At 42.9% G+C, this 13,105-nt stretch overlaps 1 protein-coding gene across 1 annotated transcript in view; it reads right to left on the reverse strand.

Annotated features, from left to right (window-relative positions):
* The window catches only part of klf13 (Kruppel like factor 13), a 49,801-nt gene extending 37,579 nt beyond the window's left edge, over nucleotides 1-12,222 (reverse strand). Inside the window, exon 1 of the mRNA XM_031812478.1 lies at nucleotides 11,392-12,222. Within this exon, the coding sequence (XP_031668338.1) occupies nucleotides 11,392-11,839 (448 nt within the window). The 5' untranslated portion in view covers nucleotides 11,840-12,222. The remainder of the gene's footprint in view (nucleotides 1-11,391) is intronic.
* Nucleotides 12,223-13,105: the final 883 nt, after the last annotated feature.

Here is a 13,105-nt window from a genome sequence, read left to right on the forward strand (position 1 = left end):
AGCACACGTATCCTGACGTAACCCGTGGCACACACACGCACACGCGCGAGCGCACACACACGCGCGCGCACAAGCACGCAGACGCACACACACAGACACGCGCGAGCACGCACACACACACAGTCGGCGCACGCGCACGCGCACACACGCAGACAGGCTACAATACGTTGCCACAAATCACTCAACCTCTCTTGTTTACTTGAAGCGAAACGAGATCTAACCCTGTTGCCAACATATAATTTAAACTCTATAATCTGAAGAACTCCTCAGAGACAACGAGCACGGTTAATAAAGAACGAAGAGGCAAAAGTCTAACCATTAATGGTAACTATAAAGCCCTGTGTGCAGACACCCACCGGGATACGGCAGAGTTCCCCACTGAGTGCGACGTCTCCTCCATCTAGTCAGGCAGCCGGTGTCTTCACGCAAAAAAAGAGCCACAGCCGCTGGTGACCATAGCAACGACATAAACAAACACTACGTGCGAACAGGCGTGCATTAAAAACATATTTACCTGAACGTGCAACAGAAATGATGAATCCAAAAAAATAGATTAGAAAACAATGATTTATAGAATCTGCTGACTCACACATACTATGCACACACACTCACACTCACATTCACACACACACACCCACACACACTCACACACACACACACACACACACACTCACACACACTCACACTCACACACACTCACACACACACACACAGACATAGTCACCTTACCCCTATACACATCTACCTCCATCACTCCAGTATGTATCCCTGTACATTGTTAATATGGTACTGACCCTGTATATAGTATGGTACTAACTGACCCTGTATATAGTATGGTATTAACTGACCCTGTATATAGTATGGTATTAACTGACCCTGTATATAGTATGGTATTAACTGACCCTGTATATAGTATGGTATTAACTGACCCTGTATATAGTATGGTATTAACTGACCCTGTATATAGTATGGTATTAACTGACCCTGTATATAGTATGGTATTAACTGACCCTGTATATAGTATGGTATTAACTGACCCTGTATATAGTATGGTATTAACTGACCCTGTATATAGTATGCTATTAACTGACCCTGTATATAGTATGGTATTAACTGACCCTGTATATAGTATGGTATTAACTGACCCTGTATATAGTATGGCACTGAACTGACCCTGTATATAGTATGGCACTGAACTGACCCTGTATATAGTATGGTATTAACTGACCCTGTATATAGTATGGTATTAACCGACCCTGTATATAGTATGGTATTAACTGACCCTGTATATAGTATGGTATCAACTGACCCTGTATATAGTATGGTATTAACTGACCCTGTATATAGTATGGTATTAACTGACCCTGTATATAGTATGGTATTAACTGACCCTGTATATAGTATTTCACTGTCTTCATTGAAAATGAATGCCCCCCCCCCCCCCCTTGCTGTCTATCAGCAGCTTAAGGACCAGTCTCTCTTCTCCACACGTAGAACACTAGCTCAGCACAGCAGTCTAGACAAAATGGCTGATTGTCCCCGTGGTGTGGTGCAGTGCCGTCTCACTAGAATGACAAAGTGAGTGGAAGGACGATTATATTTCAGTGGTTCACACCCAAACTCACAGAATATGAATGTTGTTCATTAAAGTGCTATGTGCAGGATTTGGACTGCAGGTCTAGACTCACTTGATATTCGGGACCAAGGTCAGGAGAATTTCTGGTCAGGAGATCCTTACCTTACAGTATTGTTCAGATGTGTAGATGGGGTTAGGGTTAGAGTCGAGTATCAGAGATGTGTAGATGGATGGGGTTAGATGGGATGGGGGTAGGGTTAGAGGGGATGGGGTAGGGTTAGAGGGGAAGGGGGTAGGGTTAGATGGGATGGGGTAGGGTTAGAAGGGATGGGGGTAGGGTTAGAGGGGAAGGGGGTAGGGTTAGAGGGGAAGGGGGTAGGGTTAGATGGGATGGGGGTAGGGTTAGAGGGGATGGGGATAGGGTTAGAAGGGATGGGGGTAGGGTTAGAGGGGAAGGGGGTAGGGTTAGAGGGGATGGGGGTAGGGTTAGAGGGGATGGGGTAGGGTAGGGTTAGAGGGGATGGGGGTAGGGTTAGAGGGGATGGGGGTAGGGATAGGGTTAGATGGGATGGGGATAGGGTTAGATGGGATGGTGGTTAGGGTTAGATGGGATGGGGGTAGGATTAGAGGGGATGGGGGTAGGGTTAGAGGGGATGGGGGTAGGGTTAGCGGGGATGGGGGTAGGGTTAGAGGGGATGGGGTAGGGTTAGAGGGGATGGGGTTAGGGATAGGGTTAGATGGGATGGGGGTAGGGTTAGTAGTCGAGTACAGAACATCTGCATCATTCGGTCACCGTCCAGAGACACCAAACGACCACAAATGAATCGCTTGTATCGATCTATCTAGGAACGTATCTATTGCAACGTTCACGGGGCATCCATCTGTCTTCTGTTGTTGTCATCTACAAAGGCTTCTGAAAGTCTAGGAAGGCTTTGATCATCAAAGATAAAGTCCTTGTAGAGACGTGTTACACGTCAAATACGAAAAGAGCCAACAGGCCAACCCCTTCCAGCTGTGAACCTGATGAATCATTGCATAACAGCTCATTTCATTCACCAATATAATAATATGTCTATATAATGGCTGTATATTGTATTGTTTCTGTGGGCTGTCAGTGTTATGCTGTCTATGACTGAGTTCCAAATAGCATCCTGTTTTTTTTTATAGTGCATATCCCTATGGGCCCTGGTCAAAAGTAGTGCAGTAAATAGGGAATAGGGAGACATTTGGGATGCAGACTAAGACTATTCAGGGCTCCTAGACTAGTTATGGGGTCAGGGGATGGGTCACTGAGAAGATAACTACCCCCATCCATCTACACATCTCTGATACTCCCCTCTAACCCTAACCCCATCTACACATCTCTGATACTCCCCTCTAACCCTAACCCCATCTACACATCTCTGATACTCCCCTCTAACCCTAACCCCATCTACACATCTCTGATACTCCCCTCTAACCCTATCCCCATCTACACATCTCTGATACTCCCCTCTAACCCCATATACACATCTCTGATACTCCCCTCTAACCCTAACCCCATCTACACATCTCTGATACTCCCCTCTAACCCTATCCCCATCTACACATCTCTGATACTCCCCTCTAACCCTAACCCCATCTACACATCTCTGATACTCCCCTCTAACCCTAAACCCATCTACACATCTCTGATACTCCCCTCTAACCCCATCTACACATCTCTGATACTCCCCTCTAACCCTATCCCCATCTACACATCTCTGATACTCCCCTCTAACCCCATCTACACATCTCTGATACTCCCCTCTAACCCTAACCCCATCTACAGATCTCTGATACTCCCCTCTAACCCTATCCCCATCTACACATCTCTGATACTCCCCTCTAACCCTAACCCCATCTACACATCTCTGATACTCCCCTCTAACCCTATCCCCATCTACACATCTCTGATACTCCCCTCTAACCCTATCCCCATCTACACATCTCTGATACTCCCCTCTAACCCTAACCCCATCTACACATCTCTGATACTCCCCTCTAACCCTATCCCCATCTACACATCTCTGATACTCCCCTCTAACCCTATCCCCATCTACACATCTCTGATACTCTCCTCTAACCCTATCCCCATCTACACATCTCTGATACTCCCCTCTAACCCTAACCCCATCTACACATCTCTGATACTCCCCTCTAACCCTATCCCCATCTACACATCTCTGATACTCCCCTCTAACCCCATCTACACATCTCTGATACTCCCCTCTAACCCTATCCCCATCTACACATCTCTGATACTCCCCTCTAACCCTAACCCCATCTACACATCTCTGATACTCTCCCTTAATAACGCCTCATAAAATTAAGTGTTTAGTAAAAAATAGATAAAAGTAACAAAAAATTAAAGAGCAGCAGTAAAAATAACAATAGCGGGGCTTTATACAGGGTATTACGGTACAGAGTCAATGTGGAGGCTTATACAGGGTATTACGGTACAGAGTCAATGTGGAGGCTATATACAGGGTATTACGGTACAGAGTCAATGTGGAGGCTATATACAGGGTATTACGGTACAGAGTCAATGTGGAGGCTTATATACAGGGTATTACGGTACAGAGTCAATGTGGAGGCTATATACAGGGTATTACGGTACAGAGTCAATGTGGAGGCTATATACAGGGTATTACGGTACAGAGTCAATGTGGAGGCTATATACAGGGTATTACGGTACAGAGTCAATGTGGAGGCTATATACAGGGTGTTATGGTACAGAGTCAATGTGGAGGCTATATACAGGGGGTACCGGTACAGAGTCAATGTGGAGGCTATATACAGGGGGTACCGGTACAGAGTCAATGTGGAGGCTATATACAGGTATTACGGTACAGAGTCAATGTGGAGGCTATATACAGGGTATTACGGTACAGAGTCAATGTGGAGGCTATATACAGGGGGTACCGGTACAGAGTCAATGTGGAGGCTATATACAGGGTATTACGGTACAGAGTCAATGTGGAGGCTATATACAGGGGGTACCGGTACAGAGTCAATGTGGAGGCTATATACAGGGTATTACGGTACAGAGTCAATGTGGAGGCTATATACAGGGGGTACCGGTACAGAGTCAATGTGGAGGCTATATACAGGTGGTACCAGTACAGAGTCAATGTGGAGGCTATATACAGGGTGTTACGGTACAGAGTCAATGTGGAGGCTATATACAGGGTATTACGGTACAGAGTCAATATACAGGGTATTACGGTACAGAGTCAATGTGGAGGCTATATACAGGGTATTACGGTACAGAGTCAATGTGGAGGCTATATACAGGGTATTACGGTACAGAGTCAATGTGGAGGCTATATACAGGGGGTACCGGTACAGAGTCAATGTGGAGGCTATATACAGGTGGTACCAGTACAGAGTCAATGTGGAGGCTATATACAGGGTGTTACGGTACAGAGTCAATGTGGAGGCTATATACAGGGTATTACGGTACAGAGTCAATATACAGGGTATTACGGTACAGAGTCAATGTGGAGGTTATATACAGGGTATTACGGTACAGAGTCAATGTGGAGGCTATATACAGGGTGTTACGGTACAGAGTCAATGTGGAGGCTATATACAGGGGGTACCGGTACAGAGTCAATGTGGAGGCTATATACAGGGGGTACCGGTACAGAGTCAATGTGGAGGCTATATACAGGTATTACGGTACAGAGTCAATGTGGAGGCTATATACAGGGTATTACGGTACAGAGTCAATGTGGAGGCTATATACAGGGGGTACCGGTACAGAGTCAATGTGGAGGCTATATACAGGGTATTACGGTACAGAGTCAATGTGGAGGCTATATACAGGGGGTACCGGTACAGAGTCAATGTGGAGGCTATATACAGGGTATTACGGTACAGAGTCAATGTGGAGGCTATATACAGGGGGTACCGGTACAGAGTCAATGTGGAGGCTATATACAGGTGGTACCAGTACAGAGTCAATGTGGAGGCTATATACAGGGTGTTACGGTACAGAGTCAATGTGGAGGCTATATACAGGGTATTACGGTACAGAGTCAATATACAGGGTATTACGGTACAGAGTCAATGTGGAGGCTATATACAGGGTATTACGGTACAGAGTCAATGTGGAGGCTATATACAGGGTATTACGGTACAGAGTCAATGTGGAGGCTATATACAGGGGGTACCGGTACAGAGTCAATGTGGAGGCTATATACAGGTGGTACCAGTACAGAGTCAATGTGGAGGCTATATACAGGGTGTTACGGTACAGAGTCAATGTGGAGGCTATATACAGGGTATTACGGTACAGAGTCAATATACAGGGTATTACGGTACAGAGTCAATGTGGAGGCTATATACAGGGTATTACGGTACAGAGTCAATGTGGAGGCTATATACAGGGTATTACGGTACAGAGTCAATGTGGAGGCTATATACAGGGTATTACGGTACAGAGTCAATATACAGGGTATTACGGTACAGAGTCAATATACAGGGTGTTACGGTACAGAGTCAATGTGGAGGCTATATACAGGGTATTACGGTACAGAGTCAATGTACAGGGTGTTACGGTACAGAGTCAATATACAGGGTGTTACGGTACAGAGTCAATATACAGGGTGTTACGGTACAGAGTCAATGTGGAGGCTATATACAGGGTATTACGGTACAGAGTCAATATACAGGGTATTACGGTACAGAGTCAATGTGGAGGCTATATACAGGGTATTACGGTACAGAGTCAATATACAGGGTATTACGGTACAGAGTCAATGTGGAGGCTATATACAGGGTATTACGGTACAGAGTCAATGTGGAGGCTATATACAGGGTATTACGGTACAGAGTCAATATACAGGGTATTACGGTACAGAGTCAATGTGGAGGCTATATACAGGGTATTACGGTACAGAGTCAATATACAGGGTATTACGGTACAGAGTCAATGTGGAGGCTATATACAGGGTATTACGGTACAGAGTCAATATACAGGGTATTACGGTACAGAGTCAATGTGGAGGCTATATACAGGGTATTACGGTACAGAGTCAATGTGGAGGCTATATACAGGGTATTACGGTACAGAGTCAATATACAGGGTATTACGGTACAGAGTCAATATACAGGGTGTTACGGTACAGAGTCAATGTGGAGGCTATATACAGGGTATTACGGTACAGAGTCAATGTACAGGGTGTTACGGTACAGAGTCAATATACAGGGTGTTACGGTACAGAGTCAATATACAGGGTGTTACGGTACAGAGTCAATATACAGGGTGTTACGGTACAGAGTCAATGTGGAGGCTATATACAGGGTGTTACGGTACAGAGTCAATGTGGAGGCTATATACAGGGTATTACGGTACAGAGTCAATATACAGGGTGTTACGGTACAGAGTCAATGTGGAGGCTATATACAGGGTATTACGGTACAGAGTCAATATACAGGGTGTTACGGTACAGAGTCAATGTGGAGGCTATATACAGGGTATTACGGTACAGAGTCAATATACAGGGTGTTACGGTACAGAGTCAATGTGGGGGCTATATACAGGGTATTACGGTACAGAGTCAATATACAGGGGGTACCGGTACAGAGTCAATGTGGAGGCTATATACAGGGTATTATGGTACAGAGTCAATGTGGAGGCTATATACAGGGTATTACGGTACAGAGTCAAAGTGGAGGCTATATACAGGGTATTACGGTACAGAGTCAAAGTGGAGACTATATACAGGGTGTTACGGTACAGAGTCAATGTGGAGGCTATATACAGGGTGTTACGGTACAGAGTCAATGTGGAGACTATATACAGGGAATTACGGTACAGAGTCAATATACAGGGGGTACCGGTACAGAGTCAATGTGGAGGCTATATACAGGGTATTACGGTACAGAGTCAATGTGGAGGCTATATACAGGGGGTACTGGTTAGCTGAGGTAATATGTACATATAGGTAGAGTTATTAAAGTGTGTGGGGAGGGGTGGGGGGGGGGGGTTGTGTGTGGGGAGGGGCGGGGGTTGTGTGTGGGGAGGGAGGGGGGGGGGGTTGTGTGTGTGGGGGGGGGTAGTTATTTCGTCATTATTTTGTATGTGTACTGTAGTGGCCATTAGGTCTCGGTTGATAGTAAATATGAAACATTTAACATTACTGTACACTTGGTCATTAGGTAGAAAACATAGAGAGGGCAGGTCTGATTTAAATGGGACAACATGATTACATTGCTCTGAAAACTCACCAAACTGAGGTATTTACCTGTTAGAAAGCATGTGAATATCAACCTCAACAACCTATTCCTGAGGTATTTACCTGTTAGAAAGCATGTGAATATCAACCTCAACAACCTATTCCTGAGGTATTTACCTGTTAGAGAGCATGTGAATATCAACCTCAACTGACTATTCCTGAGGTATTTACCTGTTAGAAAGCATGTGAATATCAACCTCAACAAATTATTCCTGAGGTATTTACCTGTTAGAAAGCATGATTACATTGCTCTGAAAACTCACCAAACTGAGGTATTTACCTGTTAGAAAGCATGTGAATACCAACCTCAACAAACTATTCCTGAGGTATTTACCTGTTAGAAAGCATGTGAATATCAACCTCAACAAACTATTCCTGAGGTATTTACCTGTTAGAAAGCATGTGAATATCAACCTCAACAAACTATTCCTGAGGTATTTACCTGTTAGAAAGCATGTGAATATCAACCTCAACAAACTATTCCTGAGGTATTTACCTGTTAGAAAGCATGTGAATATCAACCTCAACAAACTATTCCTGAGGTATTTACCTGTTAGAAAGCATGTGAATACCAACCTCAACAAACTATTCCTGAGGTATTTACCTGTTAGAAAGCATGTGAATATCAACCTCAACAAACTATTCCTGAGGTATTTACCTGTTAGAAAGCATGTGAATACCAACCTCAACAAACTATTCCTGAGGTATTTACCTGTTAGAAAGCATGTGAATATCAACCTCAACAACCTATTCCTGAGGTATTTACCTGTTAGAAAGCATGTGAATATCAACCTCAACAAACTATTCCTGAGGTATTACCTGTTAGAAAGCATTTGAATACCAACCTCAACAAACTATTCCTGAGGTATTTACCTGTTAGAAAGCATTTGAATACCAACCTCAACAAACTATTCCTGAGGTATTTACCTGTTAGAAAGCATGTGAATACCAACCTCAACAAACTATTCCTGAGGTATTTACCTGTTAGAGAGCATGTGAATATCAACCTCAACAAACTATTCCTGAGGTATTTACCTGTTAGAAAGCATGTGAATATCAACCTCAACAAACTATTCCTGAGGTATTTACCTGTTAGAAAGCATGTGAATATCAACCTCAACAACCTATTCCTGAGGTATTTACCTGTTAGAAAGCATGTGAATATCAACCTCAACAAACTATTCCTGAGGTATTTACCTGTTAGAAAGCATGTGAATATCAACCTCAACAAACTATTCCTGAGGTATTTACCTGTCAGAAAGCATGTGAATATCAACCTCAACAAACTATTCCTGAGGTATTTACCTGTCAGAAAGCATGTGAATATCAACCTCAACAAACTATTCCTGAGGTATTTACCTGTTAGAAAGCATTTGAATACCAACCTCAACAAACTATTCCTGAGGTATTTACCTGTTAGAAAGCATTTGAATACCAACCTCACAAAAATTATATTTACACAATTACACACACTTACCATAAAATGTGCAAATTGTGCTGATAATCATGATGCTAATTGTGATGCTAATTGTGATGCTAATGGTGATGCTAATCATGATGCTACTTGTGATGGTAATTGTGCTGATAATCATGATGCTAATTGTGATGGTAATTGTGCTGATAATCATGATGGTAATTGTGATGGTAATTGTGCTGGTAATCATGATGCTAATTGTGATGGTAATTGTGCTGATAATCATGATGCTAATTGTGATGGTAATTGTGATGGTACTTGTGATGCTAATTGGGATGGTAATTGTGATGGTACTTGTGATGGTAATTGTGATGGTAATTGTGATAGTAATTGTGATGGTAATTGTGCTGGTACTTGTGATGGTAGCTATTTTGAAGAACAGAGAAGAAAAGATGACGAAGCCTCACACACATGATATCATTGAAAAGCCCAGAATGTACCTGTCAAAGGTACAACAAGTCCCAATACAGTGGCATGTATGGCCTCAGGGACACGGAGAAAAACAACATGTCCATTAGAGAGGACAACAATGAACTGCTGGGTCTCAGAAAGCTATAGGATGGCAGATCGAGGACATTATGTTCTCCATCTAATGACATGAAGCATCCTATGGGAAACACACCCTGTGTCTGAGCTCTGACACACTGCTTTATCACGTGGTAATAACATGGATTACGCTTGTGGAGTTTATATGTCCCACCTAATGATATGATATGAAGCATCTTATGGGGAACACTCATCTGTGTCTGAGCTCTGCTAGCTGAGTCTGTTGCTGGACAGATCGGCTGTAAGGCAGGCAGAGTGTGTGTCTGGGGCTGGGCCTGGAGCCGAGAGAGACTGAGAGAGAGAGAAACAGAAAGAAAGAGAGAGAGCGAGAGAGAGAGAGAGAGAGAGAGAGAGAGGGAGAAAGACTGAGACTGAGAGAGAGAGAAACAGAAACAGAGAGAAAGAGAGAGAGAGAGAGGGAGAGAGAGACTGAGAGAGAGAGAGAGCGAGAGAGAGACAGAGAGGAGAGAGAGGGGGGGGGGGAGAGAGAGACAGAGAGAGAGACTGAGACAGAGACAGAGAGAGAGAGAACTCTGGTTTTGGCAGGGAAGGGGTTGTCACTAGTTACCACAAGCACAAAGTGAAAAATTGCCTATATTTTTACAAATTCATGAAAACAAAAATAGCTGTTTTGTCTTAATTTAAGGTTAGGGTTCAAATCCGATTTTAAGGAGATAAATTGCAGAAATAGGCGCGGTTTTTCCATAATTACGACTTTGTGGCTGTGGTAACTAGTGAGGAGCCAGTGAAGGGGGTGTGGTACATCCTCCCACAGCAAAACAAAGAGCTTAGAGTCACACTTACCATCTCTCTGTCTCTCCCACTCTTTCTATCTTTACCCTCTCTGTCTCTCTCTCTCTTTACCCTCTCTCTCTCTTTCTCTCTCTCCATCCATCCTTTCCTATTGGATTTATAGTTTACAGTTAATAAATTGATTTGACAGAAACGTGTTCTGATAAAAGTCCAATAGTTTGTAGTTGTTGTTGTTATGTACACGGTGTTTCTCGTGTTTTACTATCAACTGAAACAAAGCCCATAGTGGTATAGTTGAGTTGTATGAATCCCATTACGCAGCACCTGCTGTTCTACATCAGCCATACAGCAGGTCATTGAGTTGAGTGTTTTCTCCACGCGCTCAACTTATTCACCGGCCACTAAATACCGACAAGGTTACAATGTAACGCAGCTCTCTCATTCACTGCAGCTCTAAACATTGTTTCAGATAGGATTGTTTACAGGGTTAAGTGTATATTAACAGAATAGTTAGATAATGTGTTTTTTTTTTTAAAGCGTTTTATGTGCAAACGGGTCAATAGAATAGTTCACCGTGAGCGAACGTATGTGTGACACGTTGTGCATTGCATCAATGCGTTGGCTCACATCCAATTTAGGGTCACTATTCGTCCCTATTCACACCCAGTCCTTCACAATACTAGGCTACTAGTGAAACTGAACCAAATAAATAATGGGGAGTTTAATAATATCACTATAAATAATGTATTTGAATGTAAATTGTTTTAAAGGGAACTGACCTGTGTGTGTCCTTAGGTGCGCTTTGAGGTGGGACGACTTCCCGTAAACTTTTTCACAACCTGAATAATGACATTTGTGCTTTTTCTGAGGCGATTCCGGTTCGGATCGACCTCTGACACGTTTACTGCCTCTTTGTGTGAGGTCGGCGGCGGGGCTGACGAGGATAGGTGTGGCAGTATTCCCATCCTCTGTGACTGGAGCTGGCGATACGCACCCTTCTGCTATTTTTGCCTGCTCGGCAATATCGCTAGTGGTCGTGGGTGCCTGCTGGTTAAAATCCGCTAGAATCCTCGCCACCACGAAAAGAGAGGAGTTGTCTTTGACCATGTCTTCTCCATCGTTCCTTGGATAGCAGGCTGGTTCTGTTTTGAACTCTCTGTTCTCTTTAGGGTGAACGACAGCCCGACTGGACATAGACACAAGGCACTCAGCGGCGAAATGATCCATATCCCTTCAAACGGAACACCGATGCGTAATTGGTGACATTCAAATATAACAACTATGTTCTGGTATAAAGGTTCAGTCGGGTTTGATCCCTTTATGTGATTATGGAGGTAGCTTTGGTCTCAGTATGCTATCAATAGGAAACAACTCACATAATACATGTTACCGGCTTCTCCATGGAATTGCCATCCTAGATCCCAAATTAAAATCTAAACGTAAACACGTCGAGTATGAATCCTTTTCCGGTCTTTGGAAATTAAACAGTTATGAAATTATGATAACTTTTCTTTCTTCTGTAGCCAAATGAACATACTCCATCCCAGTGATATTTCCCTAGTTGTCTCCTGCATTGTGACAGGTCAATGTGCCGAGTCGACTAGAAGCTGTTTCCATGCTGGGGGCGTGACCAACTCCATGCATAAAGGGGTGTGTCATCTTGCAGCTGCTTATCCATTGGATACCGATGCGTTCCAGAGCGCCAGAATCGTGACCCTCGTTAAAAACAAAGTTAGATCGGGACATAATGTACTATACAGAGAGACAGTGCTGTGGACTGTTGTATCTGCGATAAAGAGCCCTCTCTCTCTCCTCTCTCTTTCTCTCTCTCTCTTATCTTCTAGAGAAAAAAAAACGTCTCAGCACAAGAAGAATAAGAGATACTATACTGTATGTAAAGTAGGCTATGCAATAAATATGTTATGAAGGCACTATTGTAGCCCGTAATGTGTAAAATATTACTGTCTTAGTGTAGTCCATAATGTAATATATTACTGTCTTAGTGTAGTCCATAATGTAATATATTACTCTCTTAGTGTAGTCCATAATGTAATATATTACTGTCTTAGTGTAGTCCATAATGTAATATATTACTCTCTTAGTGTAGTCCATAATGTAATATATTACTGTCTTAGTGTAGTCCATAATGTGTAATATATTACTGTCTTAGTGTAGTCCATAATGTAATATATTACTACTGTCTTAGTGTAGTCATAATGTGTAATATATTACTGTAGTGTAGTCCATAATGTAATATATTACTGTCTTAGTGTAGTCCATAATGTAATATATTACTGTCTTAGTGGTAGTCCATAATGTAATTATCACTGTCTTAGTGTAGTCCAATAATGTAAGATATTACTGTCTTAGTGTAGTCCATAATGTAATATATTACTTGCGTGCCCTGCAACTGTTTTAAAGGTAATGTAAGAAGATAGTGCTGCATCTTCACTTATCTATATATTACTTTTAATATAGTTTGTCAAATAGTTT

Source organism: Oncorhynchus kisutch, unplaced genomic scaffold (assembly GCF_002021735.2).
Source record: "Oncorhynchus kisutch isolate 150728-3 unplaced genomic scaffold, Okis_V2 Okis03b-Okis08b_hom, whole genome shotgun sequence".
Taxonomy (NCBI): domain Eukaryota; kingdom Metazoa; phylum Chordata; class Actinopteri; order Salmoniformes; family Salmonidae; genus Oncorhynchus; species Oncorhynchus kisutch.